Genomic DNA, 19899 nt, shown 5'->3' on the forward strand with positions numbered 1-19899 from the left:
AGGCTAAACTGATAACAGTGAAACAGTCACAGTACTTTGAAAAGTGAGTGGGTGGAATTCTTGGCATGTGCCCACATCTGACTATTTATGGTACCTTGTGTTACGTGCCAGGGCTTTAGCCTCTCAGCTCATAAAATCCTGCTGGTTCACGAAGATGCCAGATGGATGGCCACAAGGTTGTTATTTTTAAATCATTCCGGTTTGGTATTGATTTAGGACCTAAAATGAGGAAACAGAGTTTAATTAAAAGGCGTGAAATTCGACTCTCGTTCTGATAAATGAAGCCCCACTACAAAATCCTGGACTTGTGGTCATACTTAGACAGTCACACTATCCCTGATCGGCCCCTTCATTTCTGGACAGTCCCAAGTATCACAAAGCTCTAAGACTTTTGGTACCACACAGATTAAATTTCATCCATTTTGGTCAAGACGGATTCCAGATCCTTGAACAAGGCCTGTCTGATCTTTACTCCTTACTTCCAATTACATGGCCCAATTTTTCTTCAGATAACTTCATTGGGACCTACCTCAGCCTCCTGGACACAGATTCTTAACACACTCCAGATGGTCCTAGAGGGTGGCGTTATGCCCAAAAGGGAACACAGTATTCTAGGTGTGTTTAACCAAAGAATAGAATGAGTTTCTAGCACCCCTTTGTTATGAGTATATGCCTGTTGAACTAGCTTGAGTTGATTGACTTTCTGCCTTAACTTCACATACTTGGCCTCTTAATGAGCTTTCAGTATTAAAAAAAACACTCTTGCTTTGCTACACAGACACGTCTCTGTAGTCTTCTACCTGTACAGTTCACCTTTTATACTTGGGTAGCCATCCATTGGTTTCTATTAAATTCTCCCTCACGAGATTTACCCTAGCCTGGATTTCGACTCTTTGATCCAGCTTATTACCAGGTGAACTAGTTTTACTCCAGCCGTGAGTTAGGGCAAAGTAGTGTGCACTCAGGCCCTCATCTAAGCTGTTGATCCCAATGAACAAGGCCCAGAACCGAGCTCTCCATCCTATGATGGAGGAGACATTGGTCCATCGGGTGCAGTTACTCAACCAGATACAAATTCACCTAATGGTGAATTATCTTCTAGCCCACATTTCTCCAGCTTACCCATAGGAAAACAAAGGGGGATTTTCAAACATCTTGCTGAAAAGCAGATGCACAATGTCTACATCATACCCTATACTCTGAAAATAATAGGAGACACAATAGGAGACATGAGCATTGTACCCTGAGAAGTTGTGATCTTCACTGCAACTTGACAGTTCAAAGATGAGCGAGGTTAACTCCCGGGAGGGGAGTACAGACACCCCTGCAAAGAAGCTACATTTTCAGCAGTGTTGCCTTCCCATTCTGTTTCTGTCTGTGTGTCTAATCCAGCTGAAGTCACTTCGTCGTCACGTCCTTTTAACTTTTGCCATATCTGGGTACCTTAGCCATATCCCTGCTGGTTACCATTTTACCTAACAGGCTGCACTGCCACCCTCTGGTCACTAGTAAAAAGATTTCATCACAATCTATCTCAGGCTCTAACATATGGACAAAGACTTCCTGAACTGAATGCCTGTCAAGATTGAGACTGTCAAACTTTAAAGGATCCTGGTAATCGGAACTATACAAATTTGAAATTAGTATTTGCTAAGGAGGACAGTTCTTCCCTACTGAGCATGTGTGGGTCTGGAGCAGGATCGCTAGTTGGCTCGGCTAAGAAGGGGGTGAGGGCCTTCCCTGGTGGTCCAGTGGTTAAGACTCCACGCTTCCAATGCAAGGGGTGAGGGTTCAATCCCTGGTCAGGGAACTGAGGTCTCACATGTTGTGCAGCATGGCCAAAAAATTTAAAAAAAAAAAAAGAAGAAGAAGAAGAAGAAGACAGGGGTGAGACAGTTTGAGGCCGAGAACACAGGGGCTGGACCCTGAGGGACCTGGGATTTGAGTTCTGGCTCCGCGGTGGTCCTAGCTCTGGGATCTTTGGAAACTTCCTTACTCTGTGCTTCTGTTTCCTCGTTTATCAAATGGCGATAATAACAGTATCTACCTTAGAAGATTATTGTGATGATGAAATAAAAGCTAAAGGCACCTAGGACACGGCACTTAATAAGAGTTCGATGAGTGTCAGCTATTACTCTCTCAGGTGCCCGAAAAACTTCTCCTGATTTGACTTTAGCTCTCCTAGTAAGTTTACATAGAGGAAACGATAGGCTGTCTAGTCGTCTTCCTATACTATTTTAGCTATTTAACTGTCGCTAAATATTAGAATGTAAATTCCACAAGAGCAGGGATTTTTCTCTGCTTTCTCTCATGCAGTATCCTCAGTACCTAAAACACTGCTTGGCACGTAGTAGGTGCTGAATTAACATTTGTTAAATAAACAGACGAACCTGGCTTCCTGTTTGTCCACATTCACTCTCTCTTCAGGTTGCTTATGTGGATGAAGTAGATAAAATGAGAAAATCTGGGTGGAACATTTAACACTACGAGGCACATAAATACATACTCGATAAATAGCAGCTATTATTATGTTGATGCGACTGCTGGCAGGTTTACTGAGGGGAGATGAACAGCTATGGACAGATGGAAACAAGATATGGAACAGATGGGTTTTCTCTGCTCTTGGAGTTTTCAGTCTAGTGGGGAAGCAGACAGATTTTTAAATTGAATACATTAAGTGTACAGGATAATATGGGAACGGGACACTGGGCTCTACCCAGGTCAGAGAGGTACGCAAGGCTGCTCTGACACAGTAGCTTTTAAATGGAGACCTAAAAGATGAGTAGGATTTAGGCAAGTGAAGAAAAGAATCTGAACAAGAATGGATATATGTATTGGGTTGGCCAAAAAGTTCGTTCAGTTTTAAGTAAAAATAAAAGACACATTTTTCATTTTCCCCAAGAACTTTGTGGAACAACGTATTCATTAACTAAATGAACTTTCTTTTATGTAATGTGGGCAGGAGTTTGGTTTATTTTTATTTATTTATTTACTTACTTACTTACTTATTTATTTTGGCTGCGCCGGGTCTTCATTGCAGCATGTGGGATCTTTAGTTGCGGCATGTGGACTCCTTAGTTGCGGCATGCAGGATCTAGTTCCCCAACCAGGGATCGAACCTGGGCCCCCTGCATTGGGAGCTCGAGGTCTTACCCACAGGACCACCAGGGAAATCCCCCAAATGAACTTTTTGGCCGAACCAATATACGTATAACTGAATCACTTTGCTGTACACCTGAAACCAACACAACATTGTAAATCAACTATACCCCAATATAAAATAAAAATTAAGTTTAAAAAAAATCCCAGATACAGGAATCGGCTTATGCAAATGCCCTCGGGTAGGGAAGAGCTTGGTTTCCTTGGAAGAACGGAGAAGCCAGTTGACGCGTCTGAGTGTGAGGGGAAATGATGAATTCTAAGGCCAGGGGCAGGCCTGCCTATACCATACCTCGGGACCACGCTAAGAATTTAGCGAGGAGGCTGGGAAGTCTTTGAATGGTGTGAAGAGCAGAGATTTAACAAATCACAGCCGATTCTGTAATGATCCTGGCTGCTCTGAGAATTGAGGGTGTACTCATGCCCATCACTTGCCTGTAGCCCAGAAACCCAGTGATGCAGCAGGAGGCGGGGCTGCCAGCACTGTCTCAGCGCACACACCGAGGGCTCTGTCAGTCGGGGCATCAGAGGCATTATTTCTGATTGGCCAAATTATCCACTGATGCAGGAAGACCAATTTTCTCCCCCTGTGAGGAACTGTACCTGTCCAAAGAAAAAATGGAAAAGGATAGGCAATCAGACTGCTTTGTCCCTTTTATGCCTGTCAAGGTGTTATTCGCATTCTCCCAGATGCCAACAGCAAAAATAGGCAGGAAAAAAACCACCTGATGTGTCTTTCTCCCAGAACTCAGAGGCCACTCATAATATCCACCTGGTTCTTCTCCACGACCCTAGGAGGTGGGAAGGCGGATATTTTTGTCCCTTATCTCATCCCTCCCTCCTCCTCCCACTCCATTCGTCTTGCAGATGGAAAACTGAAATCACTAGCAAACGAAGGGGCCATCAGAGATTCTTGTCAGAGATAAAACTGGGATTAAAAACTAGCCTCATAATTCCGAGCCTTCCTTCTCTCATATCCATACTAGAAACAAAAGGACATGAAGGTGATGTCTCTCACAAATGCATTTGCTGTCAGTGTGAGTTACACAGAAATGAACAGTCAGCAGGAGGGAGTAACTCGACTCTCCCCACTTTACAGAGAAGCTATCTTGAGGTCCAGCCTATACCCAACTGCTTCCGGGGCATCTAAACCTGGATGTCCCATAAACACCTACGACTCGTTATACCTGAAACAGAGATCATCATCCCCACCCCCAATCCTGCTCCTCTTTCTGCAATTCTCACCTCAACACTGCTTTTCCTCTAGTCATCCACTCCCTCCACCTTAATCCCCATGTCCCATCAATCAGAACGCCCTGTGCATTCACCTCCTGAAAAAGCTTTCCAACCATGTCTCAGGTCACCCCCAACTCCTCCCCATTGCTGTTGCTTTCACCTCAGCTCAAATCTGGACCACTGCAGTAGCCTCCAGCTGTTCCTCCGGCTGTATCCAGAGTCCCCCACTCCCACCCCATCCTCCTCTCTCCCACCAGCATGAGGCACCCAAGATGTGGATCCTTAACTCCACTGTTTTAAATCCTCCAACAACCATCCCGCATGCTTGCCTGAAAAGTCAAGCCTTAGCGTTGCACCCCAGTCTCCTCATGATGTGGAATTCATCTGTCACCCTCTGGAATCTTCCCCCTTGCTCCTTGTGCTTGGGCCACGCCAAGCGACCTGCTGGTCCCCAGCACATGATGGACGGAGCCCTCCATCACCTCTGACTCATCTCCGACCACTCTCCCTCACCCTGGCCTCCTCATGTTTCTCTAACCCACACACTGCATCCCTGCTTAGGGTCTCTGCACTGGCACCTCTTCCTCCAGATACTTGCATGGCCAATTCCCTTACCTTCTTCAAACATCACCTACTCAAATGTCACCTTCCCAGTGAGGTTTACCCTTGCCTCCCTATTTAAGTTTGCACACCAGCCCTTCCCTTGGCACTCCAGTTTCTCTGGACTGCTTTGATTTGTTCCATGTCACCTTTGAACAGGCCATGGAAACAATTACACTCATGGTTTATGGTCTGTGCCCTACTACTCTACCCCCAACCCCACCTCTAGAATGTAAGCTCCAGAAGGGCAGGAATTTTTATATTATTAAGGTTATTGATACATCCCAAACACCTAAAACAGTGCCTGACAGATAGTAAGCACCCTGTAGACTCTTGTTGAATAAATTGAATGCATAAATATACCTGTTAGTTCACATGTCTCTGTTCACACATTCTTCTTTATCATCCTATTCCCCCGCAGCTACAATCTCATTGACACTTTCTGCTTCAATCATGTCTTGTTTACCTATTGGTCTCCCCCACTTCTTGGGCCAGGGGAGGCATCTTAGGTTATCTTTCTGTGCCTACTTCCTAACACACACCGGAAAAGAAAAGGCGCTTCATAAATATTTGTTGAACCCAGATGCCCTGGATCATGTTGTATTTCAGGCAACATGTACAAACCCGGACCATAACTAAACAGAACAGCTCATTCCTGAACTAATTACTTTGGTTCCATAAATCTTTTGCTTACACCAGGAGGTACTGATGTATCCATTCGGATAACTGGTCGAGACAGGTGCCAATTTTTGCAAATTCTATTTTGCCAGGATTTCAGAAAATGCAATTTGGTCTTGAATAGCTGGTCTCAGACCAGATGGTTAGTGCGTTCTGATTTTTAGAATTGGGGACGCTCCCTGACTGAAAACAAATTAAGAGGAGAGCAGGCGTGGAATAACCATTACTTCGTTAGTTACTGCATGTAGGACATTGTGCCAGCGATTTTACATATATTAACTCATCTTATCCACAGCAAACTCGTGAAGCAGATATTATTATCTATGTTTCACAAGTGAGGAAGCTGAGGTTCAGAGAATTAAGCAACCAACCAGGGTCATGAAACAGATGAGTGGTGTGACAGGAATATGACCAAATTTCCTGTGGAATAAAGCCCTGGCCCCCTGCACCCTGCCGCCGTGTGGGGGTTTATTCTCAGGGTCATCTTCTTGTACGTTATGAACTCACCCACCTATTTTACTGTCTCTGCATCTTTGACGTTTGATTCTTTTACTACCCTGAACACAGCGGGTAATGTTTTCTACAACATACCTGTTGTTTTAAAATTTGGACCCTACAGAAGTACAGAATCTAATAAAATTTAGTGCTGGCCTCTGAATACCCTGGAGTGTCACACCAGCTTGCTTTGAAGAGGTGTCCCTCTCCAGGACCTACTTGAAAAGTCCCACCCTGCCTTCACCCTGGGGACCGATTGGAATTTAGCCTGACCTGATTTGGTTATGAAGGGCAGTGCCATAATGCTGAATCTGAAGATTTTCATTTCCTGCTCAAGGATGTCTAACTTTCTTAGGCAAAAACAAAACAGAATAAAACAAGGGAGGAAGCGGTCAGGGAAGGCGGGAGGATGCAGGAGATACAGTTTGCGGCGTTACTTTTTGAACACCCGGGGCACAGGCTCTGCCCTCCCTCCGGACTAAACAGAGAAGAGTCCAGGTAAAAGTGCCCTTTCAGGAGGGTTGTTAGGGAACACCAGACTTGCCAGAGTGCTCACAACTCTATCCCAGAGGAGAAAACTCTATCTGGTTCTGTGCTAGCATATCTTGTCATGACGGAGGAGACTAAAGGAGAAAAGGGCTGTTGTAGTGTGTAGGTGTCCATCCCAGTCTCCCAATTCATCCCTCCCCTCCCTCACCCCTGGGTAACCATAAGTTTGTTTTCTACATCTGTAACTCTATTTCTGTTTTGTAAATAAGTTCATTTGTACCCTTTTTTTAGATTCCACATATAAGCGATATCACATGATATCCTTCTCTGTCTGACTTACTTAGTATGATCATCTCTAGGTCCATCCATGTTGCTGCAAATGGCATTATTTTGTCCTTTTCAGGGCTGAGTAATATTCCACTGTATACACACTACTATATATAAAATCGATAACTAATAAGAACCTACTTGTATTGCACAGAGAACTCTACTCAACACTCTGTAATGGCCCATATGGGAAAAGAATCTAAAAAAGAGTGGGTAGATGTACATGTACAACTGAATCACTTTGCTGTACACCTGAAACTAACACAACATTGTAAATCAACTAGACTCCAAGAAAAATTTTTTAAAAGGGCTGGTGTCGGACAAGGGGCCACATTCACCAGCGACGACGCACCAGCCAGGAGAAGCATCGGTAACGACGTTTCGCGATCCAGAAGCTGAGCTGAGGAGAAATACAATGATGGCAGTGTTTGTAGCTCCCAAGGTCAAAGTGGAAAACTCATGTCTTGGGGACACTAAAGGTGCTTCCAGAAGGTTCCCCTTTAGGACATGCTGGACACGCCAAAGACACGGAAGCCCAGTCTACAACCAGAGAGCAATCATCTATTAGTCCCCAGAATATGGCGGATAGTGTCTATTTGATGCCCTGTCATTCGTCACCAGTGAACTTTGGAAAAAAATGTTCATTCAATTTTAGGGCTGGGAGAGGCTTCAGAGATGGATGTTATCCACCCCCTCGTTTTACTGATGAAGCGTCTCAGACACAGATAGATGTGGGGAATTCTACTTTTCAACGTTTATGAGAACATGAAGTATAGTTACAGAAACATACTCTGGATGGTTCAGGGTCGTGCTGAATCTGTTCATCCCACCCGACTGTCCCCACGAGCATACCTGGATCTGCCGGAGCGTGTATTCCAGCTGGAGATTTGGAAAAGTATGATCACCTTATGGCTTGGAAAATAACATTTGGAAAAATAAAATGTTCAGAAAATGTGGTTTGGCTTTTGCATCTGCGCTGAGGCGCACACACTGAGAAGGGAAGAGAATTCAAACATGTTCTACTCCTTTTTTTTCCTCATTTTTTAGTTTTTACGGAAATATGTGTTTGGGGAGAGAAACTGCGAGTCTATGGGGGGGTCCCCACTTGAGCTACTGACAAAAGTGACAATAGGAAGAAATCTAGATAGTTAAGAAGGAAAAGAAGTACCTGGATGTGGAAGAGAGTGAATTTTAGAATTTAGCAGGTCACATAGAATTTTCACGAATATAACAGCTTAAGGATGCTCTTTGAAAAGCCGATGGGAATATATTAGGCCTGTGTAGCTAAATTGGTAGAAAGTGGGACAGGAGTCGGAGTGGGAGGGGTGCTGGGGAGGAAGGGGGTGGGAGGGCCAAGGAGCTGCTGCCTAGGGAGGCGCGGGGGCGGCTGTGGGATGGGATCTGTGACCTCAGCATCAACATCAGCCCCAGGAGGGAAGAGGCGGGTGAGCTCAGGGCACAGCCTCCTCCTCCAGAATCTGCGACCTCGCCCGTGAAAGGAGAGCTCTTGCCGGCTGCCCTGGGGTCAAAGGGCAGCCAGTGAAGCAGGGGATGAGGAAAATGGGCAGGAGAAGTCAGCAGCCCTCTCGTGTGTAAGGAAAGTGAAATCCACAATAAACCTGGGAGACTTGAAAGAGGGCAGAGGAGAGAAGGGAGCCTATGTATTAGATGTAGCTCTGTGTTTACACTGAAAGTGGAAACATGCAAACGAGGCTTGGGGCCGCCTTCCTCTTTCCTTATTCTTCCTTCCTTCACGGGCACCCAACTATGCAAACATCCGGGTCCGAAAGGACGTTAAATATTAGTTAACAACCAGTGTAACCCAGAAATGCTGGCATGGGGTGCCTAAAAGCTGAGTCTAATGTCCCTCAGTTAAAGAAAATAAGCAGACCCTCTAAATGTTTCCTAAGCTAAATAATAAAACATAACTTGTTCCCAAAATTTCAGCAGCGATCTGGGGATGTTTTTACATGTTATTGGCCCTTTTTTTTAATGCATAGACACGATAAGAGACAAAAGCGTTTATTGCTAGTTAAGGAAAGATCCCTTTCTTGTAGCTGGCTTCCTTCTCCCTGCTTGCACAATAAAAAGCAGTGTGTATTAATAGAGGCTATTCACATAATGGGCTTGCTCACCACTTAAGCTCTGTGCCCTGCTAGCACCTTCATTCACAGAGCCATTCTCTTTATCACATACTGAGCTAACACCGCCTCCCTCCACTTTACAAAAGGCAGGGAGAATTGCATCCCAGGAAGAGCAGGGATGCCAATAAAGGGGTCGGGAAGAGGCAGTAGCTCAAGAGTCAACAAATTTGAGCCTGTGCTTGGAGATTCTGCCTGTGCACCGTGTACCCCCAGCACCGAGTTCATCGTGGGACCTGCGCAGCCCAGCACCCAGCTCACTTGGTCCCTGGTCCTCTGGTATTTCCCTTTCCCAGTACAAGGCTAGGGAACATGATGACTCTTCTGGTCCTCTGGGTGTGTGTGCGCGGCTGCGGTGGTGTCTGCTGCGGACTAAATGACCATTTCTGTACGCATTCCTCTCCCCAAAGAGCTAGATTAGCAGCTACTTCACAAGCAACCTCATGCACTTTTCATCTTCCAAACCCGAGCGTGTAACAAAATGCTTACCACAGAGCAGGAAATGAATGGATTATATTTTTTTAAAAACCCATGAATGAATGAATTCTTTGTTTCTGGCTGAATCTGCTTGGAGGGCCCACATTGCCCCAACGGTTCCTAGGAAACCACATTCCGTGTGGCAACTCCGCCTCCTGTTGTTTGAGTTGGGAGGTGGTCTATTTTTTTCACACTCTGGGTATACACTGAAGTATCAGCAGGGTTATTTTACTTCCTCTTTATATTTTGGGTTCCAAGCATTCACCGTGTATGATATCAGTCTCTTCTTTTCTTCCCGATCCCTGCAGGACAGAACATTATTCCATCCTGTGAGTAACAGCTGCATGGATTGCAGCCCTGCAGAGAAGAAGATTTTCATGGCCAGATGTGACCCTCTCTCCGAGACTCAGCAGTGGATTTTTGAACATATTAATATGACTGTTTTAGAAAAATTTAACTACCATGCCAGCTCCTAGAAAGAAAAAAGGAAGGAAGAAACAGTGATTACCTACAGGTTATAAAAACTAAATTTTAGCCAGTCTCTGGGTCAAAGGAGTCAGGAATAACATTTCCTAGATCCAGGAAGTCTGGTTTAAAGATATGTAAATGCCACGTCAAAGTAGGTTGTCCCAAAGAACTTCCTGCACCTGAAGAACTTGGCTAAGAAACTCACCAGCTGCTTCTGAGAACTTGAGCAGTCCCCTTGCTGGCCAAGGGCAAAGATGATTTAGGGACTTTTGCAAACAACTGCTGAGTTAATAAATCCTAGCATTTCTCAGGTCAAATCCTGCAGTAGTGAGTAGCTATGAATGGATCCTCTTAAGTGGGTGGGTGGGGTGGAGGTGAAGGGCATGACCGCTCTGACAACCTGTCGCAGGTTTAGAACGGGCCATTCTCCGACTAGAATGGTGAAAAGTGCTGCAGATGATTCTAGAGTGCTCATACCATTCTGTGTTCTTGTTTTATTTTGCAATGAGGGTGTGCTATCTAAGACTTCAATTACATCATGAAATGGACTTGGAGTGTCTCCATGCCTTCATTGACGTCTGCCATTTTCCTTTCACAGCAGAGGTAACTTACTGGTCATAAAAATTCATGCTCCGTAAATTAACTGAAGTTCTAATTCAGTGCCCTTGTATGAATCCAGCTGAAAAACAAACACGAAAAACTATGCTACCAAGTTACTCCAAAGAGAAAGATTTCACAGAAGCAGCAAGACCATGTAAGGTTTAAGGAGAGGAATTTCCCTAGGAAATCTATTTTTACTTTTCTATTATTCTTAGAATTTTAAAAGTCTGATGTTTGTCCAGTCATAGTTTTATTAAGGAAGGACATGGAGTGAGGTTGATGTAATTTGTTTAGGAGATTCTTAAATCCAAATAAATCTACACTCCAAGTGACGTGAAAATTGCTTAGTACACTTCAGTTATGCTTGATCAGTGCTGGGGACGTAGAATTGATTGGGTTTTGCTCTCGGCTGGGGTTTTTTGTTTATTTGCTTTATATCATAGGTATTAAGGATGGTTTAGTTTTCCTTGGAAGCACATTAAAGGAATTTCCATTAATAAAGTGCTTCTGACCCCATTTTCTATTAATGGGACAAGATTTCAGGGATGATTAAAAAACTAAATGGAATATTTAATCCTTAAAAGAAGTTTTTTTTTACTTTTCAATAACAATGGGGGTGGGGGAGGAATATACAGGGATGAGTATACAGGAATACACGGGGATGAATATATAGAGGAAAGAATGATGTTTGTTTTATATATATATTTCTCAAGTTTTTTTCAGGTAGAAAAAAGTTTTTATTTTGCTTTTGTTGTTTTCTTTCAACTCACTTTTCATATGAATAAAAAATATATATATTGTCTTGGATATAAAAGCATTGAATTTTAGAACTGGGAAGACACTTAGAATCCAATCCCTTTGTTTTTACAGATGAATAGCGAAAGCCCAGAGGAGAGTGGTCCTAATGCCTGGCAGGGCGGATGGGTCTTCCAATGCCTGGTGTCCAGTGCTTTTCGTCCTGTGTTGCCTCTTCCGTTTTCCAAGAAGTTTCTGGTTTCTACTCTGATTTAACTAGAAATGTTCAGTCCCTAGATGAGAATAATATGCCTGCCTGGGGATGCCCACAAGAGTAGCATTCACGTTCAGAAGCTTTAACATATGAAACCTCTTCGCGTAAACGTTCATGATTTTGTTCTCTCCTTGAAATCTAATCAAAATGTCCAGTTAAACTGCCCTGCTAATAGGTGGGGAAGAGTTATTTCGTTATCTTTACTGATTTTTCAAGCATACTTTTGAAGAGCTACTCTATTTAAACTGACAGTCACAGAGATTTTTGTGTGTGTGTAGGTCAAGCGGTCTTGAAGCTTTCAAGATGCATAGTGGAGAAAATCAATAGTGAGAAATTAACCTGTGTGCTGAACAATTCCAGAGAGTGAGTGAAGATTGATCTCAAGTGTTCAGAGAGCAATCTGGTTGTAGAATGAGATGAGCCTATAAAAATCCACATTATGTCACTAAACAGTTGACTGCTGTTTTCAGTTCCACCGAAGAGCCAGCCCCAGGTTCTGCACCCTGGGAAGCCCAGATTTGCAATATGCAAGGGTGCTCTCATTCTGGGAATACCGCCTCCTTTTGTTGTGACAACCAGGATCAACATAGATTGGTTTCCTGATCTCAGAGGGCCTTGTCTCTTACTTTGACGAGAAGGACGTAATATAAAAAGTTAAAATCAAAAAATTTTCAAAAGAAGCCTGAGACACGAAAGCCAAGATTAAAACCTCAAACTGCCAAGTAATTGTTAGATGTGTGCAAAGGGGGACCATCCAAACAGAATCAAACGAAGCCTCAGAATCTACTCCCAGGCAGGAGGGCCTGGCACTGCAATAAACACGTCCAAGGAGGTTTCCCAGTACCACCAAAGGGCAGGACTCTGCTTACTTGAAATACCGCTATGGCCATTCTGAGAAATAGAAGATTGCATATGTTTTTGCATTTATTCGGCAAAAGGACTGAACAGTCATCAGAGAGATTCTCTTTCCTGGAAAGAACACGATTTAGAAACGGAGCATCAGAGTTCGGAGCCGCCCTTTTATCAGAATGAGAAGAAAAATAGCAGGAGGTTCCTCTGGCCTTGGAAATTGCTGCTTCTCCAGAATAAGAAATGGTTTTGCCAGAAGTTAGAAAATAGTTAATTTTTCAAATCCTTTTTATGCATGTACTGAGAAAAGGTTGTGCTGGAAAACAGTTGTGAACTAATTGTGGGATTTATATGTGCTCCAAGGTTAGCTTAATACCATGGCAATAACAATGACTGGCTTCTAGGTCTACTGCTGTTTAGTTTAAAATATTAACATGATCACATGACTGTTTTGAAATGTATTCGTTATAACAGAGGCCCCTGTGTATAATGCAAGTTCCAGGATTATTTTGTGAATTGGTAACATAGAGCGTTTTACAACAGATGTGTAACACGTAACGAAAATGGATTTCCAGTCAATGAAAGAGAGCGTTAGGCCCATTCTGTTCACATTCTAGCAAAACACTTGACACGGTGTCCTTTAGGGGCAATTATATGTTTTCTAAAAAAGCAGCCAGGAGACTTCCCTGGTGGCACAGTGATTAAGACTCTGTGCTCCCAATGCAAGGGGCCTGGGTTCAATCCCTGGTCAGGGAACTAGATCCCACATGCATGCCGCAACTAAGAGTTTGCATGTCACAGCTAAGGAACCCATGAGCTGCAACTAAGACCCGGCACAACCAAATAAATAAATTAAAAAAAAAAAAAGAAAAGCAGCCAGAAAATAAAGGGCATATAAATATCTCTTTTGTGCTTCTTGCCCTCACATGAAAAACTTCGATTTCAATTCCTTCATAACTCCAATAACTTCATCATCTCCACAATGAAGGAGCAAAAAGGAATCTTTTATTGGAAAGACTGGCATATAAACTTTATGTCAGACATATCAAAAGAGACAAGGACACTCGGATAACAAAGCCAACTGTCCAGTGAGAAAAGGCCATGCCCACCTCTGGGTGACATCACACATCTGAGGACCGGAACAGCGTTGATGGCAAGGCTGGGACGTTCCTTCTGCTTTTGACTTCCCATCTGAAGTGTTACAGACTTTTTCCCAGGAGTGGACAGCGCCCCAGCCTCCAAATGCTGCCAGGTCACCTTATGCAGAATTCACAGTCTTCCTAATAATATGAGGTCCTTGTGAACATTGATTTATCCCTGGGACCCCTTTAGGAATATCTCCTGAGGCCTCTTCCCCTGGCAGGGATATAAGGTGGAAATACACTTTCATAAGCAGCTGCTGGAGATAAAGAAAGAGGGTATTTTATATAAATCCTGGGAGACAACACCTCAAAGGGAAAATATTTCTCAGTGATCCCCTGAGATTCTGGGAGTAAATGCAAACGGCGAGAGGTAGTCTGTATCTCTAGACACGGGTGCCCATCACCCCCTGCGTTCACTCCATCACCAGGTCCTGCCCTGGCCGTCCTAACTCTCACACGACACCACCAGCTGTAATTACTCTCCACGTGTGCCACCGTGGCGGGAACACTGAAGAGTGACAAGTGGCCAGTCCTCCCATGCCGCCGACGTTGGAAGATTGCTCTTTGATTTACGTCTGGAGCCTTTGTTGGAGGCCCGGGAGCTGTTTGCGACTCTATTTGGTAGACTTGACATTGGCTCGGAGCTTTTATCACAGTCACTCATCTCCGCGCTTGACACGTCAAGCTGGTGTGTCTGGTACCGCGGCTTCTCAGCAGATGACAGCTCAGGCACGTGTGTGATGCTTCAGAGAAACCTGGGGACATTTCTTCTGTCCCTCCGGCCTGAAGTGGCCCCCTTCAGCTCACCACAAGACAGCCCCCAGGGTCCCTAGAGTCTGCCATACCCCACGTGTGCCCGGGTCAACCTCAGTACAGAAAGGCTGGACGTTGCAGAATCTTCTATCCTGACATCACGCACCTTGGGAAGGGTGAGCTTATTAGTTTGTAACTAAGTGACATAAGTCCTGGTTTACCAGCGACAGTCCTGGTTTCTGCCTGTGTAATTATCAACAGCGCCCTCTTTCACTCTTAAAAGTGTCCTAGTTTGGATAGCAAATTTTATGGTCTCTATCTATAATCCACCTGCCTGTTTACTTCATAGTTCCCGTACTTATGAATGCCCAGAGTCTACAAGAAATCAGCTAGTCTCACCCCATCCCTTCACATAGGACCAGACGAAAACCAGTTCTATTTGATGATTGTCTAAAGCATTCACATGGTTCTTTACAAGTTGCTTCATGGAAGCTTTTTAGTTAAGAGTTCTTACACCCATCTACATTGTTTCATTGAATCAAGACGATTCTAGTTTAAATGTTTTTTTCATGATTTAAAAAATTGATTTGAAATTAACTAAGTCATTTTCTACTTTTCTAAGCTGAAAACAGTAGATGCCCACCAGTAGCCATATTATTAATTTTCAATATTATGGTATAAGATAGAGATCGATAGATGATAGGTAGATAGACAGATTCTATTTGCAATATTGCTTTTGTTTTTAAAGCGATTTTACATTTATCTCCTTCTGCCCTTGTAACCACCTCTGCGGTAGAGGATTATTACCATCCTTATGAAGAAAATGCAGGACTTGCGCCCAGGAGGTGTGCCCAGATCAAGGTCACACAACAAGTTCACAGCAGAGCTGGGATGAGAAGCCAGGCCTGGATGCTGAGGCCTCAGTTCCTTCCCGTCTCCGTGGTGCCCACACCTCACTGTAGGGCCGTTGGTTCATAGTCAAACCAAATACGAGATGGCTGGAGCTACTTCACTGGTGGGAACAATCCTTCCTTGGGAGCCTCTGTTTTTAACCCTTAATTATATTTGCTCTTCTTCCCCCAAGCGTATTAAAGGGAGAACACCAAACTGCATTCAGGATTAGTCCCTCTTAATGAGATTTCCAGGGTACTTGCAAGAAGTGATCTATTAAAGCTATTTGCATAGCTCTGGAGGAGAAATCCTCAAGCAAATACTGTGCACTTTGGGAGTATTAATGGGTTCAGCCCTCGGTGGCGGGGGGGCAGCCAAAAAAATAAAATAAAATAAAAATAGATTGCTGGACCACCTTCCCACCCCCAACCCAAGATTCTGATTCATTCAATCCAGGGTAGAGCCCAGGAATTTACATTTCTAACAAGTTTCTAGGCAATGAGGATCCCGATGGTCTGGGATCCACCCTTTGGCTTAAATCAACAGTCTCACCATTTTGAAAATACCTTTTAAAGCTAGTTTTATTAATGTTGAATGTGTTTAGAAACCATGTATTACACTTAAAAGACCTCTCTTAGAAATGATAAAATCCCAACTCATTCAAAATCCAAACTGAGTGTAACTCACTTCAATAAATATTTATTGCCAGAGGAAAGTTCCTCTTTTAAATCTCTTCATTTTTAAAATTCTTTTAAATTGATTGATAGTTGATTTACAATGTGTTTCAGGTCTACAGCAAAGTGATTCAATTATACATATGTATGTGTGTTTGTGTGTGTGTGTGCGTGTGTGTGTACACACACAGACTCTTTTCCATTGTAGGTTATTACAAGATATTGAATATAGTTCCCTGTGCTATACAGTAGGTCCTTGTTGTTTATCTATCTTATATATAGTAGAGTGTATCTGTTAATCCCAAACCCCTAATTTTAAAGCTCTTTAAGTCAAGATCACAGAGCTGAAAGACCAAGAATAGGCAGTATTATGGTATCAACTAGGTCAAGGCCCCTACCATTAAGTGCCTGGCATTACGCATCGCATTAATAATTCAATTATTATTGTTCCTTCCTCCGTTAATGAGCTTCATGCTACTGTAGAATAGTATTGAAAATAAAACGAAGGCATAGTATGGTTAAATAATTTACTTAACATTGTTTTTCAGTATATCAGCCCATCTAACCTAGACCATGCTTTTTCTTCAGTTCTGTCTTGAGAAAAGAAACACTACTTTTTTGGTGGCAAATACCTGGCCGAGCTCTTTTCACAAACATTGTGCAGATGTGACTGAGCTACGGTTCCTCTCATCTTTGAAAAATGCTGCAAGTTTAATTAAAAGTCTTTTAAGTGTAACAGTATCTCACTATGTCCAACTCAGTTGAGTAACTTCCCTAGAAACAGCTGCAGAAAGTAAAGAAAAGCTTAGTATTTCTGCCATGTTGGAAGTGTGGTTGTCTTAGATTGTAACCTTCTTTTCGTTGAAAATAAATACGAAGATCTTTTTTCAAGGTTTGTTTCTCCCTTGTCCTCTGTCTTCAAAAATAAAAGTTAACTGAGAATAGGTCTTTTTGTTTTCAGTGTATTTAAATTCTAGCCCCTAGTGGTACACAGAGTAAATCCTCCAAATTACATTTTTTTTCCAAGTATTTTTCTAGTTGTGTGTGTGTGTGTGTGTGTGTACCATGGATTCATGAAGGAGAACATATGATGGGGAAAAGGATTTTGCGTTACCGCTGCTTGCTATTCAGATTGTGTCACCCAGCAAATTGCTTGTTACGTGATGTATAATGTGGCCAATCATCCCAGCCACATGTGTTCAGATCTTACAGGGAAAAAAAATGCAGCAGATGCAAAAGCGCCTTTTAGAGCCAAAACTAGACAGTGCATCTCATCTCAAAAAGATGCACTTCTGTCACCAGGACTTTTGAATTCTTGGAAAGGAGTAAGAACCCGGGACCCAGGGGTCCCCAACAAGGCTCCCGCACCCTGCAGAGAAGGGATCCGAGGAGGTGGGCTGTGGGACCGGTGAGGATGAGAGAGAGAGAGAGAAACAGCCATGTCTTGCTTTCCTCAAAATAATTTGTTTACTGTCCTGGAGGAAGCAGCGGGGAAGTGCTGAAGTGGCTGAGATGTCAAAGAGACGATCTCAGAAAAGAAATGCTGCACTTGAGCAAGCAGTCACCTTTCATCACTGTCTCCCTGACCCACACCTCCCACCTCCAGCAAGTGGCCAAGGGTCAGACCCACACAGACCTGCACCGCCCCGAAAAGCGCCTTCGGCGGGAACACAAGGATTTCTAAAGAATGGGAGCTCAAACAAGGATGAAATAACTATGCAGAGTCCCTGCGATGTTTAAAAGAAAACCATCTCGAGGCCAGTTCATCCGGATAATGAATGCCCTTGGACGTGGATGGGAGGCTCTTTGATTGGGAGAGACAGGAAAGCCTGAACCGGAGGAGAGCTAATGACCTTGTTCCGACATCCATCAGACATCAGTCGGCTGCCAGAAAACCGCCCGTGGGGTCGGGGCAGCGGCAGCGAGGTTTAAAATGGCCAGAGAGAAAGGCTGTGGGCAAACGGGCTGCACTCGGGCGCAGCTCCTAAGGAGGCTGACGGACGTCTCGACCGCGGAGCCGGCACGTGCTCTGCAGAGCTGACTGAGCCACCCGCCCGGTGCGCAGGGGACCCCAAGGCCCCCTGGGAAATACCTCTCCTCTCCTGTCTCGTGAATTCTCCCCTATTTCTATCGATCCTGATAAACTTCCTCCAACATGAAGTCAGAACATCAGATCCGTGTCATTCCTTTGCTGACTCGATGATCTAGAGCGTCTTTCTCACCGGGTTCAAGAGAAATGTGAGAGCAGCCCAAGCCCCAGTCTCCCTGCAGGCCATTCCCTCCGAGGCTTTTCTCTCGGACTAGGGAAAACTGTTTCAGGCAATGTCAGCAGGCTGGTCTTTTTCTCTGAGGACTGGACACTCTAATTTAATTAGATAAATGTTTGTTGAGTCCCAACATGAGTGAGGCCTCACGTTGGAACCAAAGGTCCACATAGCTAGGAGAAAAATGTCTGGTTAACTCTCAGAAAATGATGTTCTTGCCCTGGCTGCAGCCCTGGTCTCCCATCTGAAACTGGGTGAATCTCTACCCTCCCTAAGTCTTCCCTGCAGGAGTGTGGTCGTGATGAAACACGGGAATGAACAGGACTGGCAAACAAAATGTAAATGAGACATGTTTACATTTAATGAAAGTCCGTCCTCTGGCAGCTTACAATTCAGCAACGTGATTCTTGGATAGGGTGACCAGGTAATCTGTCAGACAAACCAGAAAATTTTTGAGAATGAAATGAGGTATTATTAATAATGATGGAGGAGAAACAACCTAAATGTCCATCAACAGATGAATTGATAAAGAAGATGTGGTATATATATATATATATATATATATATATACACACACACACACACACACACACACACACACATACAATGGAATACTTCTCAGCCATAAAAAAGAATGAAATAATGCCATTTGCAGCAACATGGATGCAACTAGAGATGATCATACTAAGTGAAGTAAGTCAGAAAGAGAAAGACAAATACCATATGATATCACTTATATGCGGAATCTAAAATATGACACAAATGAACTTATCTATGAAACACAAACAGACTCACAGACATAGAGAACAGACTTGTGGTTGCCAAGGGGGAGGTGGTTGGGGAAGGGATGGAGTGGGAGGTTGGGGTTAGTAGATGCAAACTAGTATATATAGGATGGACAAGGTCCTACTGTATAGCACAGGGAACTATATTCAATATACCATGATAAACCATAATGGAAAAGAATATTAAAAAAGAATGTATATATATGTATAACTGAATCACCTTGCTGTACAGAAGAAATTAACACAACATTGTATACCAACTATACTTCAGTAAAAAAAATTTTTTTAATAAAAAATAATGATGGAGGAAAAGCAGGTGGAAACCAGGCCTGGGGAAACCAAAACATATGGTCATCCTCTTCTTAAAGACACTAACAAAATAAGATGAAATATTAAGCCTGAACCCACATAGCCAAAAGTTAAGCGTTCTTGGATAGAAAAAAAACTTTTCCTCTACCCTCTTAGTTGAGTTTTAGGGGGCTATGAGTTAAACTGATGAAAGACAGATTAGCAAGAAAAAAAAAAAAAAGATATAAACTTATGCACAGGAATTCACAAAGAAATGTAACTCAAAAAGGCAGTTAGAATTTGGGATGTATGTACCTTCTGACTAGGGCAGAGGTCCCCAACACCTGGGCCGTGGACCAGTACAGGTCCACAGCCTGTTAGGAACCTGGCCGTACAGCAGGAGGTGAGCAGTGGACGAGTGAGTGAAGCTTCATCTTCCACTCCCCAATGCTCCCCAATGCTCCCCGTCGCTCCCCGTTGCTCCCCATCACTCCCCAATGCTCCCCGTCGTTCCCAATCGCTCCCCAATGCTCCCCATCGCTCATCATTCCCCATCGCTCCCCAATGCTCCCCG

At 43.7% G+C, this 19899-nt stretch overlaps 1 protein-coding gene across 1 annotated transcript in view; it reads left to right on the forward strand.

Moving 5' to 3' along the window:
• The window catches only part of GALNTL6 (polypeptide N-acetylgalactosaminyltransferase like 6), a 1175458-nt gene extending 1165380 nt beyond the window's left edge, over positions 1-10078 (forward strand). The window contains exon 12 of the mRNA XM_007192672.2: positions 9911-10078. Within this exon, the coding sequence (XP_007192734.1) occupies positions 9911-10078 (168 nt within the window). The remainder of the gene's footprint in view (positions 1-9910) is intronic.
• The last annotated feature ends 9821 nt before the right edge of the window (positions 10079-19899 follow it).

This window comes from Balaenoptera acutorostrata, chromosome 6, assembly GCF_949987535.1.
Source record: "Balaenoptera acutorostrata chromosome 6, mBalAcu1.1, whole genome shotgun sequence".
Taxonomy (NCBI): domain Eukaryota; kingdom Metazoa; phylum Chordata; class Mammalia; order Artiodactyla; family Balaenopteridae; genus Balaenoptera; species Balaenoptera acutorostrata.